We start from the raw sequence: 19,242 nt of genomic DNA on the forward strand, positions 1-19,242 counted from the left end.
CAACAAGTCCACACCCTCCGAAGAGTAACCCACCCAGACCCATTCCCCTACCCTGTATTTATCCCTGACTAATGCCCCTATCACTATGGGCAATTTGGCATGACAAATTGACCTGACCTGCACATCTTTGGACTGCGGGAGGAAACCAGAGCACCCGGAGGAAACCCACGCAGACACAGGGAGAATGTGCAATCTCTACACAAACAGTCACCCAAGGCGGGAATTGAACACGGATTGCTGGAACTGAGAGGCAGGAGTTCTAACCACTGAGCTACCGTGCTGCCAATTTATTCTAAGTAATGAATAATTTTAAGAGTTTGGAGATAGCAGGTCAGCACGAACAAATGGAGTGTACAGATTGTAGTGTGTGAGAATTTATGGGCATATGGCGTCCCCCACATAACCGTACCTGTAGGAAATGTCACTGGCTGCACGAGCTTGAGCTTGAGCTTTGAGTTTTGGAACTTGAGCAATGACTGGTGTTTCTGATGTGTTTGCAAGGTAGTATCTGTGCGGGTAGCATGTGTGGGGAGGTGGTCGCACCACAGATTTGAATCGTGCAGGCAGAGTGAATGGATGGCACCAGACAGCCGAAGGGCAAGAGGTGCAGGAGACCCCGAGTCTGTTCTGCTCGCTAATTGGCATTTCAGTTTGAAAACTTGTTTGGGGAGAGGATGTTGCCTCACTGTTGCCTGAGTTAATGATATTTGAAGTGTCTACAAGCTATCCTTTTAGGGGAAAGGGAGCAGTCAGATGTTGGTGTCTATGTTCGTGTCAATAACACGGGTAGGTGAGGTTCTCAAAACAAAATTCAGGGTGCTCAGAAGTAAAATAAAGAGCAGGATCTCAAGCAATCATCTCAATTATTCCCAGTGCCATGCATTAGTGAACATAACTAATGGGGTGGCACGGTGGCTCAATGGTTAGCACTGCTGCCTCACAGCACCAGGGTCCCAGATTAGATTCCAACCTCAGACAACTGTCTGTGTGGAGTTTGCACATTCTCCCAGTGTCTGCGTGGGTTTCCTCCGGGTGCTCCAGTTTCTCCTCAAGGTCCAAATATATGCAGGTTAGTGAATTGGCCATGTTAATTTGCCTATAGTGTTAGGTGCATTAGTCAGAGGGAATTGGGTCTGGGTGGGTTACTCTTCGGGGCGTCGGTGTGGACTTGTTGGGCCGAAGGGTCTGTATCCACACTGTAGGTAATCTAATCTAATCTAAAAATAACAGGAAGATCAGTTGATTGAACGAGTGTTGCAGAGGCAGACATCAAATGAGGCATTGGCTTCAGTTCTGGGGCAGGTGGAACCTGGACGAATTGGATGGGTTACATTTTTAACAGGACTCGCAGGGAGATTTACAAATGCTGTTGAGTCGGCTTAAATTAGTTTGTTGGGGGTAAGGAACCTGAGTGGTAATCCAAATTGGAAGGGTATTAATCTAGTAGCAGGAAAAAGAAAGGCTGTGAAGAGGGCTAGCAGACAAGGTTTAGCATTGACAATGTCTTTTCCAAGACAGCACTGATCCAGATCCTCTATCTAAACCTGTTGCCTATTTTCTAAGGATCTGTATCCCTCTGCTCCTTGCCCATTTGTGTATCTATCTAGATACATTTTAATTGACGCTATTGTGCCCGCCTCTACCACCTCCACTGGCAATGCATTCCAGGCATTCACCACCCTCTGTTAAAGAACTTTCCACGCATATCTCCCCTAAATCTCTCCCCTCTCACTTTGAACTCGTAACCCCTAGTAATTGAGTCCCCGACTCTGGGGGGGAGAAAGCTTCTTGCTATCCATCCTGTCTATAACTCTCTCGATTTTGGTAATCTCAAACAGGTCTCCCTCAACCTTTGTCTTTCTGATGAACCTCTTCTCATAACTAGCACCCTCCATACCAGGCAACATCCAAGTGAACTTCCTCTGCACCCTCTCCAAAGCATCCACATCCTTTTGGTAATAAGGCGACCAGAACTGTATGCAGTATTCAGAATGTGGCTGAATTAAAGTCTTATACAACTGTAACATTACCTGGCAACTCTTGTACTCAATACGCATCTGGTGAAGGAAAGCAAGCCGTATGCCTCCTTTTCCGCTCTATTAACCTGCATTGCCACTTTCAGGGAACATTGGACCTGAACGCCCAGATCTCTCTGTACATCAATTTTCCCTATGCCTTTCCCTTTACTGTATCGTTTGCTCCTGAATTGGAACTTCCAAAATGCATCACCTTGCATTTTCCTGGATTGAACGCCATTTGCCTCTCCAATCTATGTATATTCTGCTGTATTCTCTGACACTCCCCTTCACTATCTGCTACTTCAATCTTAGTGTCGTCTGCAAACTTGCTAACCAGACTACCTATACCTTCCTCCAGATCATTTATATAAATCACAAACAACAGTGATCCCAGCACAGATCCCTGTGGAACACCCCTGGTCACAGTTCTCCACTTTGAGAAACTCCCTTCCACTACTCCTCTCCATCTGCTGTAACCCAGCCAGTTCTCTATCCATCTACGCCCTGGACCCATATGACTTCACTTTCTCCGTCAGTCTACCATGGGGAACCTTATCAAATGCCTTACTGAAGTCCATGTACATGACATCTACAGCCCTTCCCTCATCAATCAACTTTGTCACTTCCTCAAAGAATTCTATTAAGTTGGTAAGACATGACTTTCCCTGCGCAAAACCATGTTGCCTTTCACTAATAAGCCCATTTTCTTGCAACTGGGAATAGATCCTGTCCCTCAGCATTTTCTTCAGCAGCTTCCCTACCACTGATGTCAGGCTTACCGGTCTATAATTACCTGGATTATCCCTGCTACCCTTCTTAAACAAGGGGACAACATTAGTAATTTTTCAGTCCTCCGATACCTCATCTGTCTTCAAGGACCTCACACTTATCTATATTAAACTCTATTTGCCACTTCTCTGCCCACCTCCCCAGCTGATTCAGGTCCTGCTGTAATTTCTAGTCACCTTCCTCACTGTCCACGATACCGCCTATTTTAGTGTCATCTGCAACCTCACTAATTGTGCTTTGTGCATTCTCATACAAATCATTGATAGACATAACAAACAGCAATGAGCTCAACACTGACTCCTGAGTCACTCCACTAGTCACAGGTCTCCAGTCTGACAAGCATCCTTTCGCTATTACCCTCTACTTCCTACCATCATGCCAATTGTGCATCCAATTTGCCAGCTCTGGATTCCATGCACTTTAACCTTCCAGAGCCTACCGTGTGGAACCTTATCAAAGGCCTTAGTGAAATCTATAACCCTGCCCTCATCAACCTGCCTGGTCACTTCAAAGAATTCAAAACAAGTTTCTGAGCCATGATCTCCCATGCACAAAGCCATGCTGACTATTCCTATTCCTATGCTGTCTTTCCAAATGCATGTTTATTTTATCTCTCAGAATCTTCTCAAGTAACTTGCCTACCATAGATGTTGGACGTAATGATCTATAATTCCCAGGTTTTTCTTTGCAGACGTTCGTGAAATATGATAGAATTCTTGCATTATGTTTGAAAGTGAGATAGTTCAATCTGAAACAAAGATGTTAAATTTAAAGAAGGGAAAGTATGAAAGCATGAGGCACAAGTTGACTGAGCTGGATTGAGGAAACATATCAAAGGCATGACTATACACAGGCAATGGGCAGTCTAGAAAGAATTATTACAGCAACTGTATATTCCTTCAAGGGACAAAAAGCCTATGAACCATGAGTGATAAAGGAAGGAGGGTGGGTTTGCCAGCAAATCCCAATCCTAATTACATTGAGAAGATAAGCCAGTTTCTAGACAGCTGGGTGTGTAGGTCATTTTAGCAGACAATTAAACATCAGTTGCTTTGTGTTCAGGAATCACACGTAGGCCAGGCAAGGTAAGAACACAGATTTCTTTTAGTAACAAAACATTTATGCATTTAAAGCATTGAATTATTAATCAGCATTACAAACTTAGCTTTTGATTAATTAACTGAATTTCAACTCCCAGGTGTCATGATCGGATTTGAACTCCTATCTCTGAATCATTTGTCTTGGCATTTGGACTGCTAGTCCAGTAACCTGACGCTAGCTGCTGTTTTTGATTTGCATTTATATGGATATGACAATGTGCAATGTTAAAAGATTGTTACTTTATCATAACGTAATGGGTATTTTGCATTAGCGATAAAGGAATTTCAGATGGTCATTTGTTTTTTTTCCTTTTGTATTGTTCTCCTAATCTAACTCTGTCTGCTGCTACAATATCGAGTAATTTACTAGACTGTTTTATGCATGTTATGCTGATGGGCAAATCCTAGTTTAACAGACATCTATAATAATGCCTAAAATGGTTTCTGTTTGTGACAAATAGTATTGAGGGTTTATGTAAATATATGTTTGAATGATTAGCCACACAACTAATTGCAAACATCTGTAGATATAACAGATTCGGTATCATCTTATGAGTGTGATTTTTTTCTCACAGGCAATTGCAAGAATTTTCCATTCCCTCAAATATCACCTTTAGCATGGATATTCTGCTTTCTTTTCGGATTAATTGCTATGATCATCTTGTAAACCTTTTCTGCTGTTGAAATTGTTGATCTGTTTGTTTTTTGTAACCTCGAGATATTAAAATCTAATTATTCACAATTTGTCAATTTAAATTTAATAGAAGATCTGTTACTTGATGCCATTGAAGTTCTTAACATCATAAAGTTCTATTACAATGGCTAATTCTTGCTACATTGAGTAGTGCCCCCTCAACCCCTGAATAATGCAGAAATTGATTTTAAAAATTGAGAGAATCACGAGATTGTCAGTGAGATGTTTTTTCCATTGTCAAGGGCAAGAGGTCCCATTTTTCAACCAAGTGTTGAATAGCAAAACTAGTGAGTAGCAAAGAGCCAAATTGCAAGCATTAATATCCTAATTATTGTGACACATAGCCACATGGTTGTATAGTTTCCCATTTTTCCCACACAAAAATTAGATCATGACAGTGTGTGATGAACGTCACAATGATCACCTGGAACCTGAGCCAACTGCTTGTTGCGGAGTCTCCATCAATCAGCAACATCTCCAAGCATGCACTACAACCACACACAATTCCATTCGGCAGGACTTCTGTGTGTGATGCCAATGATCCTCTGTCTGATATGTTCTGGACAAGTAAAATGAATGATCTGAGGAGTTTCTGGAGTACAGTTGCTTCACTGGTTGCACTATTGCACTTTAAAGAAAGCATCAGTTTCGAAGGTCCTGGGAGTTCTGGTACGGCAAATGGGAGGATAGGATAGGTAGTATGCTATAGGCACATGGAACATTATTAAACAGGCAAGTTTGGGAAAATAGAGCAAGAAAACTTACTAGGGTTCACAGAGAAACCCTCCATGTAGCTTGCCATAAATGACACAGTTGATTTTTTTTGTAAGATTCAACCATTGAAACTAATATTTTGCTAAGGAACAGTGACACAATAATGAATGTGATAGGATTCATTCATATGTTTGTTGCTCTAACTAATCAACTAGTACAGCTGGTTTGAAGGTAAGCTATACTTTCTCACACCAGTTTAAAAATAGGAAGAAAATAATTCAACTTCTCGAGTGCTGGTAAATAGTAATAAAACAATTAACTGTGTATATGTTAAAATATTAACATTGTTACAGGTTTAATTTTGATGTAAATGTAACTCAAAGTCAAATATTAAAGATTTTACAAGCCTTATCTGATGATGGTTGGGTTTGGACATATCTGTCAGACGTTGCATTTCTATGATCTGTGACCTATAGTGAGGCACAATTTTAAGTGTTCTATGATGGCATAAATTATTTTGTGTGTGGGACAATGAAGATCTGATTGGCAGTATTTTGCGATTCAAGGATTATTTATGATTATAGTATAATTTTTAGTTTACTTACAAAATAGGTTATTTAAATCCCCTTCAATAGGTAACTTTTTTGTTTTTAATATTTAAACTTTTAATGCAAAAATCAAACTTTTTTCCATCGATATTGAAGCATAATTCTGGATTCAGCTTATCTCTGCCACCTAATAATGCTTTGCTTATTTTGATGATGCTCTTTCAGAGTTTAATTTGTAGACAGTGGAAAGAGAGTGGAGTGTAGTTTAATTTGGACTGCCGAGTGTTAGTGGTGACCAAAAAAGAGGCACATGCTGTTCAGTGGGCACCACCATTATCAAAGGGGCTTTCTCTGACATGGTGGGTGACCCATCTGCTTTGGGTAATAGGTCTTTTCAATGTTTAAATTGTGGTCCTAAGACCTTTGTAGAATTGTGATTTACAATTTTGGCCAATAACTGGATGTAATGTACTCTATTTCTTGAGCTGTGCTGAAGGAGCTGATGGGAGGGAATTTGGGGGAGGGGTGCTGGGAATACGATAGGTGGAAGGATGTTAAGATGAGGGTGATAGGCCGGAGCGGGGGTGGGGGCGGAGAGGTCGGGAAGAAGATTGCAGGTCAAGAAGGCGCTGCTGAATCCGGGTGTTGGAACTGAGACAAGGTGGGGGGGAGGGGAAATGAGGAAGCTGGAGAAATCTACATTCATCCCTTGTGGTTGGAGGGTTCTTAGGCGGAAGATGAGGTGCTCTTCCTCCAGGCATCGCGTTGCCATGGTCGGGCGATGGAGGAGGCCAAGGACCTGCAAGTCCTTGGCAGAGTGGGAGGGGGAGTACAAGTGTTCAGCCAGGGGGCCATTGGGTTGGTTGGTGTGGGTGTCCCAGAGGTGTTCCCTGAAATGTTCCGCAAGTAGGCGGCCTGTCTCCCCAATGTAGAGGAGGCCACATCGGATCCAACGGATACAGTAACTGATGTGTGTGGAGGTGCAGGTGAATTTGCGACGGATATGGAAGGATCTATTGGGGCCTTGGAGGGAGGTGAAGGGGGAGGTGTGGGCTCAAGTTTTGCACTTCTTGCGGTTGCAGGGGAAGGTGCTGGGAGTGGAGGTGGGGTTGGTGAGGGTTGTGGACCTGACGAGGGAGCCGCGGAGGGAGTGGTCTCTCTGGAACGCAGATAGGGGAGGGGAGGGAAATATATCCCTGGTGGTGGGATCTGTTTGGAGGTGGCAGAAATGACGGTGGATGATACGATGTATCCGGAGGTTGGTGGGGTGGAAAGTGAGGACCAGTGGGGTTCTGTCCTGGTGGCGATTGGAGGGGCGGGGCTCAAGGGCGGAGGAGCGGGAAGTGGAGAAGATGTGGTGGAGAGCATCGTCGACCACGTCGGAGGGGAAATTGCAGTCTTTGAAGGAGGAGGCAATTTGGGTTGTTCGGTATTGGAATTTGTCCTCCTGGGAGCAGATGCGGCGAGGCGGAGGAATTGGGAATATGGGATGGCGTTTTTACAGGGGGCAGGGTGGGAGGAGGTGTAATCTCGGTAGCTGTGTGAGTCGGTCGGTTTGTAGTAAATGTCTGTGTTGAGTCGGTCGCCCGAGATAGAAATGGAGAGGTCGAGGAAGGGGAGGGAGGAGTCTGAGATGGTCTAGGTAAATTTGAGGTCGGGGTCTCCACCGCAACTCCTCCACTTCCCGCACTTCTGCCCTTGAACCCCGCCCCTCCAATTGCCACCAAGACAGAACCCCACTGGTCCTCACCTTCCACCCCACCAACCTCCAGATACATCGTATCATCCACCGTCATTTCCGCCACCTCCAAACAGACCCCACCACCAGGGATATATTTCCCTCCCCACCCCTATCAGCGTTCCGGAGAGACCACACCCTCTGCGACTCCCTCGTCAGATCCACACACCCCCACCAACCCCACCTCCTCTCCCGGCACCTTCCCCTGCAACCGCAAGGAGTGCAAAACTTGCACCCACACCTCCCCCCTCACCTTCCTCCAAGGCCCCAATGGATCCTTCCATATCCGTCGCAAATTCACCTGCACCTCCACACACATCATTTACTGTATCCGTTGCACCCGATGTGGCCTCCTCTACAATGGGAGACAGGCCGTCTACTTGCGGAACATTTCAGAAAACACCTCTGGGACACCCGCACCAACCAACCCAACCGCCCCGTGGCTAAACACTTTAACTCCCTCTCCCACTCCGCCAAGGACATGCAGGTCCTTGGCCGCCTCCATCGCCAGACCCTGACCACACGACGCCTGGAGGAAGAGCGCCTCATCTTCCGCCTAGGAATCCTCCAACCACAGGGGATGAATGTAGATTTTCTCCAGCTTCCTCATTTCCCCTCCCCCCACCTTATCTCAGTCCCAACCCCCGGATTCAGCACCGCCCTCTTGACCTGCAATCTTCTTCCTGACCTCTCCGCCCCCACCCCCTCTCCGGCCTATCACCCTCACTCTGTCCTCCTTCCACCTATCGTATTCCCAGCGCCCCTCCCCCAAATTCCCTCCCCCCTACCCTTTATCTCAGCCCGCTTGGCACACCAGCCTCATTCCTGAAGAAGGGCTTATGCCCGAAACGTCGATTCTCCTGCTCCTTGGATGCCCCCTGGCCTGCTGTGTTTTTCCAGCACCACATTTTTCAACTCTGGTCTCTAGCATCTGCAGTCCTCACTTTCTCCTGAAGCAGCTGAGGGTCAGGAGACAGTCAAAAGTGTCAAAAAAAAAGTCTGAAATTATTTTTGTGATGACAGCTTCTCTGGAGAACATGACAATAATAGTCATAGTATGAGGTCCTTCAGCCCACCATGTTATGCTGATCAACAGTCTTGTTTACTGCATTTGGTCTATCACCTATTATGCCCTGGTACAGAGCCACTTCCACCATAGATCCCATTCACTCAATTAAAATGGATCTGGCATCTTGCAGGTTTTGTACTATTTGCCTGATAGTCAAATTCTGCTCCAGCTTTCTCATCTTTCCTTTCAGTTTATTCGTTAGCATTGATGTTTTCATGTTGCCCTTTTAAGCAACCTTTTTTGATGCATGTCCCATTTGAAGTACATTGGCCAAATCTGTACATAGCACTCCAAGTGTGCTTTGCCAACATCTATGGATTTACACTTCACTGTTTTGGCTATGTACCCAGCATTCTGTGTGGGTTTTCCCACGTTATCTTGACACTGGAAATGATTAGCCCATTTTACATCCAGATCTGCAAGTCTTCCTGTTCTCTTTCGGTTCTCTTTGTGCAACTTTCTTTACCGCTTAATGTGCAATAATTCACATTTGTCAGTAACTAGTTTAATTTTCCTCTTAATATTCTGAATTTCATAAGTTATCTAAATCTTTATGCTAATTAACTACATCTGCTGCATGAATACTTCAGTTTTTATTGTTGTCAAAATACGCTGTTTACCGAGTTCTGGAATTGTAAGTTATGAGACAAACACAGACAATCAATGAAGGATTGCCTTTGCATGTACCTTTTGTTTGCCCAACAAGCTTAATTTTAGGAGCTGGAGACCTTTTCTGGAACAACTTATCTTGTGTGTTGCAGCAAAACTACAGCTTACAATGTATTACAGTGTAGACTCCTTACATTTTACTAACCTGTTGATGTAAGGATATGTTGCCTCTTGGAGAAACTTAAGCTTGAGTTAGTTTTAGGCATGTGTTGAAGTGAAATTTTTGCAGTTGACTTTAGAATAAAATAAACACGTGTAAACTGTTTTCATGTCTAAAGTTGAAGTCGATACAAAATAATGTTTTTCCAACAGACTGTAGAAATGGCTAAAATTGTAGATTAAGGAAGGGGGGGGTGGTGGTTGGCTGTTCTGAAAAGTGTTTAACTTTATTCAACAAATGCCAGACAATCGAGGATGAGTTAATCTTGGTTGCTTTTATTCACTCAAAGTTCAAATATTTTCAGTCACTGCAAGTTTTAGCAAGTTTAATTTAATTAGGCTTTTAAAAAGGGCATATTTTGTTTGTCTTTTCTACTGTAGGAGTGTGCTCTGGCGCTAAAGCAAGAATTTTTTTTCTATACACTAATCTTTATCATCGCTGTTTCCCAATATGGGCCTCTTCTGTTCTCAGGCATACAAATGCCTTATTTAGGTTTGTTTCTCTGGTATGTGAAGATAAAGAATTATTGCTGACCGATTCTGAATTGTTATGATATTAATTTTCAAATACTTGAATATTTGGATACAGTTGAATGGAATTGGGTTTAACTTTAACAAAGTTCTATTTGAAGTGTTTAAGTTGAATTTTAACTATCACATGTTTTTAAAGAATGATAGAACAATTGTATTTTATTTTGAAGAGGTGTCAAACGTAACCTGTGGCATTCTAGCTCTCATTAAAGACTTGATTTTGTAAATATTTAATCCAATAGTAAAATATAGCAATAGCTAAAATGGAGCCAGGCACAGGATGTGTTTCTGTACCCATTTTACTGCCTGGTGAAGATAACCTATGCAGCCTTTGTGATGGTGGGTTTCACAAAGCATTGGTCCTGTACATTTCAAATATGGCAAAAATCCAAACATACACTGGCTATGTTTTTTGATTTCATGACTTGTATGTTTGTGCAGCTGATGAAACAGAATACTTCAAGGGAAAAGATTATATTGGATGTTTGTATAGCGTAGTTTCTAATGGTAGCTCATTTGAAAGGAGGGAATAGTGCTATATTTTACCAGAATGTGTAGAACTGTTTTGACGAACAATGCATAAGTAGGCATCGAAAATGAGCTGCTTTTGATGTAGTGTAATATTAGCTTCTTGCATTGCTTTGGTATGTTTTACTACTAAAATGTGCTTCTTTGAACCATTAGAATGACAACAAGCTAAGAGCTTTTTAGTTAAATGGAGTATATCATCTTGTTTGGTGTAATAAATTTAAATACAATTTTTGTTTGGTACTGCGTATATGTGTAATGTAAATTTTCATGTGCTGTTTGGATATTTGTGTTAGGTTTTAGTTATTTCAAGTCTCTTTTCTATTTTTACTGAAGGAAATGTTTTGTGTGAGTTTACAATTACTCCGTATAACATTTGACATTTGTTGACTGTGGCAATAAGAAATCACAAAGTATGATAATTGCAGATACAACAAACTCACATTTTTGCATGGAAGAAACCGTGTTTGTGGATTGGTTAACATGTCTCGACAAAAACAGAAAATAAAGACTTATGTTTATGTAGTGTCATGCATGTTATCTGGATTTCCCAAAGCGGTTTACACCTGATGAAGTATCTTTTGAAGTGTAGTCATGTTTTATTGTAGACACCGAGGTTAACTTTCAAAAGCTTTACCTCTGCACTACTTCCCAAAATGGTTTTGATACATTCTAGTAAAATATCTTCCCCTTTTAGGAGGTTTTAAAAAGCAAAGATAGGGCAAGAAAATTTATGTCAAAAACTGAAAGCTGATTACTGTGCAAACTGAGAGATATGAAAAGTGCAGGAGTTTAATCAGAAAAGGAATTTGGGGAAGCAAAGTGGGCGGCACGGTGGCACAGTGGTTAGCACTGCTGCCTCACAGCGCCAGAGACCCGGGTTCAATTCCCGCCTCAGGCGACTGACTGTGTGGAGTTTGCACATTCTCCCCGTGTCTGCGTGGGTTTCCTCCGGGTGCTCCGGTTTCCTCCCACAGTCCAAAAGATGTGCAGGTCAGGCGAATTGGCTATGCTAAATTGCCCGTAGTGTTAGGTAAGGGGTAAATGTAGGGGTATGGGTGGGTTGCGCTTCGGCGGGGCGGTGTGGACTTGTTGGGCCGAAGGGCCTGTTTCCACACTGTATGTAATCTAATCTAATCTAAAAAAAGTCCGGATGCAAAAATGATTGATAATTGCAGATTTTCCTTAACTTATTTTGTAAATGTATTAGATAAGAAAAACTTGGATTTAAAAATCCCTTTTCATGATCATGTTGCATGTCAAAGCAGTATACAGCTAATAAAGTATTTTGAAATGTGGTCATTGTCATGATGTAGGAAATGTACAACTAAATTCTGTGCACCAAACTGCAAAAAATAGCAAGATGATAATGAGAAGCTTATCTGCTTTTGTAGTTTTTATTCCAGGATAAACATGGGTCAGGACATTGGGTAGATCTCCTCTAATAGGAGCAAATTAGATGAAGAGTCAGCTAGACTCAAAATGTTAGTTTGCTTTCTGTCCATGGATGCTGTCAGACCCACTCTGATCTCCAAATTTCTTTTTTCAGGATAGATCTCCCCTATTCATTTTCAAAATGATGAGTTAATTTATACTAAGTGTCCATTTTTAAAAACAAAAGAGCAAGGTATTTCAGGAAAAAATGAGATATTGAATAGAATTGACGTATTGAGAGAAAAAAAAGTATTAAAGGGTTTAGCATGCTTAAAAATAGAGAAATTGCCAGGTCTCGATTAAATGCATTCCAGGCTTTTAAGGGAAACAAGTGAAGAAATGGTGGAATCTCCAACCATTTTCAATTGCTTTTTACTCAAGGCTTTAGTGCCTTGTCTTTTGTACTACGTGAAATTTAAACTTGAATGCAAGGAGCATGATTAAGAAGTTTGCAGATCTCATGAGCAATGGCTAAGTAAGTTTATAGGTTGCAAGAAGACAACAGTGGACTGGTCAAGTGTGTGGGAAATGGAAGGCATCCTGTTGAAATGTGAGACTATTATATAGAGGTCAAAGGAACTCAAATGCTAGGATAGTGAAAAATGTAGGTGAGCAGAAGGACCTAGGAATGTACTCCATATTTCCTTAATTGTGATAATAGTAATTAGGAAGGCATAAGTGATATTGGCTGTGGGATAGAATATAAGCAAAGGGAAGTTATGGCAGTTATGAATGTGTAGTTACACAACAGCTTCATGCATTACTAACCACTGTGCTATGGAAAGAAGTGATTGCACTCGAGTCCAATGGAGATTGGTCCGGACTGGAATTTTTTTGTTCTGAGAAACAGGCTGACATTTAAAGAGATTTTCTTTTTCAAACAAAAGATGCTTAGAGGAGATTTAATTGAGAGGGCGAAATAGAATGGGGAGGCCCTTTTCCATTAACACAGATCAGTAAGCAGGAGGCATAGGTCTGAAATACAGCAAACCTTTCATTAGTCAGCACCTATGGGTCAAGGAATGTCCTGGTTAATAAAATATTCTGGATAATCAAGAGGTACGCATATCCACAGTAAACAAACTGTGGCTAAGTGAAGCTTCAAGATATCAATGTCCCTCAAAATCTCTGTAAAAATGTCAGTATACTAACTAAATTCAATGTAAGTAATAGGAACATAATGCAGGAGATATAAGCATCATTCTTAGACATTATTTACAGCATAAATGCCTGGGCATTGTGGTGGATCACTGTATTTGAGTTAAAGTTTTGTTGGTTTATCAAGAGTGCTGGTTCATAAGGTGCCGGTTAAAATAAAAATTTGCTGTATTTGACACAAGAGTTTACGAGGAATCAAGGAAAAATTTTAAAAGGTGATTAGATCTGAAATTCTATGACAAAAAAGATGGTGCATGCAGAAAACCTCAGTCTTTTAACAAATACTTGGTATCCCACTTTGTATGAAAACATGACTTTGTTTTTAGGACCTTTTTCATTTAGCATCCACTTTTTAGGAATGCGAATGCTAAATGATGGAAAGCTGCACTTTATTTCAGAAATCTTCTGGTGCTAACACAGTCAAATTAATCTGAAACGTTAATGAGTCCGTAATTATGTATAATAGTATATGGTTGAGAATTTTTGCAGACAGTCTGAATTTATCATTGCATTTGCAGGGTTGATTACCACGACATCACGAAAACTAGACAGAGAGCAACAGGCAGAGCATATCCTTGAGGTGAGTTTCATTTGGCTTGAAAGATTTCTCTAAACATATACTATGAATGTTTGCTAAAATATTATTAATTTATATTTAAAGCTGTTTTCATATCTCTTCATTTTAATCTGGTGTGGTTTAAATATGGTTTTCAGATCTTTAGTTTTGAGCATTTTTTGTCATATTTAGTGCACAGAACTCCTAGACACATGATGTTAGGAAAGTACTTTAGCAGTTATTTAAGTGGAGGCTGCTCAAGAATAAATTAATAAAAGGGCAGTGAACATAGGTCCTAGTTCTGGTGTAGGATGCATTACTGAGAAATTCTGTTGACTTTTATCACCACAATACATCTGCCTTACATTGGTCTGCTGAAAATTTTTATAAATGAGATTTTGTGAAGGATGCTTTGTAAGGAATTTTGAAATAAGTGAGTAATCCCTGTTCAGAAGTTAGTACATGACCAATTTTTATCATTCTCACCTTTGCAGTACATTGGTAATTTTTAATCACTTCTGCATGACCTGAGCCATCTGACACTTGAGATAATTATGCAATGTGAATTTGATATCATGTGAACAGTTGATTGATCTCACAACTGTTTATAGATTATAGAGATGCAGTTGAAAATTTTGTATAATCCACGTAGATAATTGTCATCAAAATTCTAATTTAACTGTCAACTGGAACTTAAATTTCATATTATGTTCAACAAATATATTTGAGACTTGTAAGATTGTGAAAGTGTACTCACTTTTGATTTGATCAGTTATGTCATTGTTCAGTAGAGTTTTTAGCCTAGATTATTCGGAACTGGGAAATCAAGTGCACTTTTCTGGTGTGATGCCACAAGGGTGAAAGATATTTCTAAACCATTTAGCAGTGTATAACAACATCTTATGAAAAGGAGATTTTTTTTCAGCACCTCTGGTTACACTTCCTAAGAACTTGTCCAAGCTTCATCCAGACGAGGTTTAATGTTTCTTTCAAAATAGTGCAACATAGTGTGCTGAGTGTTTTAGATACCTTGTATTCGGTTACCATGAATATGAAATAAAACAAATATGGGAAATAAACTGTCCTTGAGAAACTGCATTCTGCATTTGTTTCTGTAATTGCCAGATATTTTCCAAAGCGATACATCAGATCGCTTAGTCTGAACGTTCTCTCAATGGAGTATTCACTTGGTCATCAAATACCATGCATTCTGCATTATTTAATTGGAAAAGAAAGGAATAGAATCAAAAGTTTGCCTCATCTTCCCATTTGAAGAAATTATTTTTATTAAACCAAATGCTGTTATAAATATCTGATGTATTTCTAGCTTGCTGCCTTTGGCATAGAGATTATTCCCTGCACCTAGTTTGCAGTGGCAGACCATTTTAGCAATGTGCTACATAAACTATATTCACCACAAAACCTATTTTACGTTCCAGGTTTGCAATGAGTTACCTCAGCTTGACCAAGGCATTGTTTGAGGCTTAGCCTTTTTTTCTTCTTGGGCAGTCTCTCTGCATTGAGCATGCGTTAATTCTACTCTAGTAAACTGAATTGTATGTGTATTGGATTTATCAGCCAAATCTGCAGAGTCTATCCCATTAATGTCAGATAATGCTCGGATATATCAATTTGTTTTTGGGGAGCTTAAGCTCTCTCTCCAAAGCTTTGACTTTGTTTCTGCTTGTTTGCAACAAAGTTTCTCTTCAGTTTTTGATGCTTTCCTGAACAATTTTTGTTCCATTTCAGTTGGTCAGAAGCCAGGTTCTCCCATAAGTTGACAGGTGTGTTTGACCTCTTCAGGAATGCTTTGGGAATATTGTTTAAACATTTTCCATTTTTCTGTTGGAACTGTTGTGCTATAAGTTCTGAGTAATGCAACTGGAATCTAATGTTGAGAGTATATGGCTGGAAAAGCACAGCAGGTCAGGCAGCATCCGAGGAGCAGGAGAATCAAAGTTTCGGACATACTCCCTTCATCAGGAGTCAAGTGTCAGCCAGAAGAATGACCTGTAGTGCAAAGTGGAGCTGCTTTTGAGTATTTGCCACCTCAGTCCTAGGCTTGAGAGAGGATATTGCTTTTGGACTGCCTATTTTGCCAGCAGACTTAGAGGCTTTCCAAAGGCACTGGTGGTGGTTCTACAGTGTTTTGAGGTGCCTCCTGTAGATCATCTAAGTATTAAAGCATATTGGCAGGGGTTCACTACTGTTTTATAAACCTTTTTGTGAACTGCCCCCCTGTCTCTCTCTCCCTCTCTCTCTCTCTCTCTCTCTCTCTCTCTCTCTCTCTCTCTCTCTCTCTCTCTTTCTCTCGCATGCTCTCTTTTATGGGGTACAGGTATAGCTGGCAAGTTGATCATTTATTAGTCATCCCTATTTGCCCTTGATGTAAGTGTCTTGCAAGGCCATTTCTGAAGGCAGTTAAGAGTCAACCACATAAGTGTGTAGCTGTGTATCTTGAGTCACATGTAGGCCAGACCAGATAAGGCCAGGCCACATAGCACTTTATAGATGAAGATGAGGCTTAGCAATCCAAAATTAGGATGTGGGACAAATAGCTCATTTTTACTTTGATCCCTGTTCAGTAACTCATTGAATGGTAATTTGCTGAAAACAAATTTGGAGTCAATGGAAATAAAAACGGAAACTGCTGGAAAAAACTTATCCGTGGAGCGAAAGCACAGTTAATATTTCAGGTCCAGTGACCCCCCTCCCAGCCTTCAAAAAATAGGTTGATCTCTCAGCATGTTTGAGCGCACTAGCTGATTTTACTCCTCTGACTGGCTGATTGAAAACTCTGTGGAGATTGCCAAAGGATATAGATCACTTGGAGGCATTGATAGAAAAATGGTAGATGGAGTTTAATCTGGACAAATGTGAGGTGATGCACTTTGGAGGGTCAATGTACAAGTGGCAATTATACAGTGAATGGCAGAATTTTGATGTGCAGAGGGATCTGAGTATGCAGGTCCATGGATTACTGAAGGTGACAGCACAGGTAGATAAGTTAGTTAAAAAAACAAGGCTAATGGCATGCTTGCCTTCATTGGAAGGAGCATTTGTTATGAGGATAGACAAATTTAACTGTAGCTTTATGGAATTTTAGTTAAGCCACACTTGGAATATTGCACAAAGTTCTCACTGCCACATTAGCAAAAAGATGTGGATATTTTGGAGAGGATACAGAAAAGGTTTGCTAGCATGTTGCCTGGTTACAAGGGATTTTAGCGATGAAGAAAGGTTGTCAAAACTGGGTTTGTTTTCACTGGAATGCAGGAGGTTGAAGGACAACCTAACAGACTTTTATAAGATTGTGAATGGCATGGATAGAGTGGAAAGTATGAGGCTTTTTCCCTGGGTCGACGGGTCAATTACTAGGGGACACAGGTTCAAGGTGCGAGCGGGGATGTTTAATAGCGATGTGTGGGGCAAGATTTTCACCAACGGTGGTGATTGCCTGGAAGGTGCTGTCAGAGGAGGTGGTGGAAACAGACACAATAGACAATAGGTGTAGGAGTAGGCCATTCCGCCCTTCTAGCCAGCACGACCATTCATTATGATCATGGCTGATCATCCACAATCCGTATCCTGTTCCTACCTTATCCCCATAACCATTGATTCCACTATCATTAAAAGCTCTATCCATCTCTTTCTTGAAAGTATCCAGAGACTTGGCCTCCACTGCCTCCTGGGCCAGAGCATTCCATATACCCATCACTCTCTGGATGAAGAGGTTTCACCTGAACTGTTCTAAATGGCCTACCCCTTATAATTAAACTGTGTCTGGACTCACCCATTAAGGGAAGCATGCTTCCTGCCTCCAGAGTGTCCAATCCTTTAACAATCTTATATGTCTCAATCAGATCCTCTCTCATCCTTCTAAACTCAAGTGTATACAAGCCTAGTCGCTCCAATCTTTCAACATATGATAGTCCCATCATTTGGGGCATTAACCTCATGAGCTTACGCTGCACTCCCTCAATAGCTAGAATGTCCTTCCTCAAATTTGGAGACCAAAACTGCACATACTATTCCAGGTGTGGTCTCACCAGGGCCCTGTACAGCTGCAGAAGGACCTCTTTGCTCCTACACTCAATTCAGCTTATTATGAAGACCAGTATGCCATTAGCTTTCTTCACTGCCTGCTGTACCTGCATGCTTGCTTTCATTGACTGATGTACAAGAACACCTAGATCTCATTGTACTTCCCCTTTACCTAACTAGACTCCATTTAGATAGTAATCTACCTTCCTATTCTTGTCACCAAAGTGGATAACCACGCATTTATCCAGATTAAACTGCATCTGCCATGCATCCGTCCACTCACCTAGCCTGTCCAAGTCACCCTGTATTCTCATAACACCTTCCTCATATTTCACCCTGCCACCCAGCTTTGTGTTATCAGCAAATTTGCTAATATTACTTTGAATGCCTTCATCTATATTATTAATGTTTATTGTAAACAGCTGCGGTCCCAGCACTGAACCTTGTGGTACTCCACTGCTCACTGCCTGCCATTCTGAAAGGGACCCATTTATCACTACTCTTTGTTTCCTGTCAGCCAGCCAATTTTCAATCCGTCAGTATTTTGCCCCCAAACCATGTGCCCTAATTTTGCTCACTAATCTCCTACGTGGAACTTTATCAAAGGCTTTCTGAAAGTCCAGGTACACTACATCCATGGCTCTCCCTTGTCCACCTTCATAGTTACATCCTCAAAAAATTCCAGAAGATTAGTCAAGCACGATTTCCCCTTCGTAAATCCATGCTGACTCTGACCTATCCTGTTATTGCTTTCCAAATGAGTTGTAATTTCATCTTTTATTATTGACTCCATCATCTTTCCCACCACTGACCTCAACCTAACCGATCTATAATTCCCTGTTTTCTCTTTCCCTCCTTTCTTGAAAAGAAGGGACAACATTAGCCACCCTCCAATCCGCAGGAACTGATCCTGAATCGATAGAACATTAGTAATCATTTTCCAATGTGTCCACGATTTCTGGAGTTACCTCCGAAAGTACCCTGGGATGCAGACCATCAGGTCCCGGGGACTTATCAGCCTTCAGACTAACAGTCTATCTGACACTTCTGATTCTCTCTTCTCCCTCTTAAATTGCAGATTAAAAGTTATCATATTATGGTCACTACCTCCTAATGACTCCTTTACTTCGAGGTCCCTGGTCAAATCTGGTTCGTTGCACAACGCCAGCTCCAGAATTGCCTTCTCCCTGGTAGGCTCCAGTACAAGCTGCTCTAATAAACCATCTCCGAGGCACTCCACAAACTCCTTCTCTTGGGGTCCAGTATCATCCTGATTCTCTGTCTGCCTGCATGCTGAAATCCTTCATAACAACTGTCGTATTACCTTTGCAACAGGCCAAGTTCAACTCATTATTCAACTTACACCCTACATCCAGACTACTGTTTGGGGGCCTGTAAATAACTCCCATTAGGGTATTTCTACCCTTAGAATTTCTCAGCTCTATCCATACTGACTCTACATCGGATTCCATGTTCCCCTCTCGCAAGGGACT

General features: G+C 41.4%; 1 protein-coding gene across 5 annotated transcripts in view; it reads left to right on the forward strand.

Annotated features, from left to right (window-relative positions):
- fat1a (FAT atypical cadherin 1a) overlaps window positions 1-19,242 on the forward strand; it is a 204,968-nt gene that overhangs the window by 83,316 nt on the left and 102,410 nt on the right. For all 5 annotated transcript variants that reach the window (XM_043689861.2, XM_043689853.2, XM_087988561.1 and 2 more), the window contains exon 4: window positions 13,668-13,729. In XM_043689861.2, coding sequence (XP_043545796.2) covers window positions 13,668-13,729 — 62 coding nt within the window. The remainder of the gene's footprint in view (window positions 1-13,667; window positions 13,730-19,242) is intronic.

Source organism: Chiloscyllium plagiosum, unplaced genomic scaffold, assembly GCF_037043375.1.
Source record: "Chiloscyllium plagiosum isolate Xiang-an unplaced genomic scaffold, Cpla_swu_hap1 HiC_scaffold_1, whole genome shotgun sequence".
In the NCBI taxonomy this organism is placed as follows: domain Eukaryota; kingdom Metazoa; phylum Chordata; class Chondrichthyes; order Orectolobiformes; family Hemiscylliidae; genus Chiloscyllium; species Chiloscyllium plagiosum.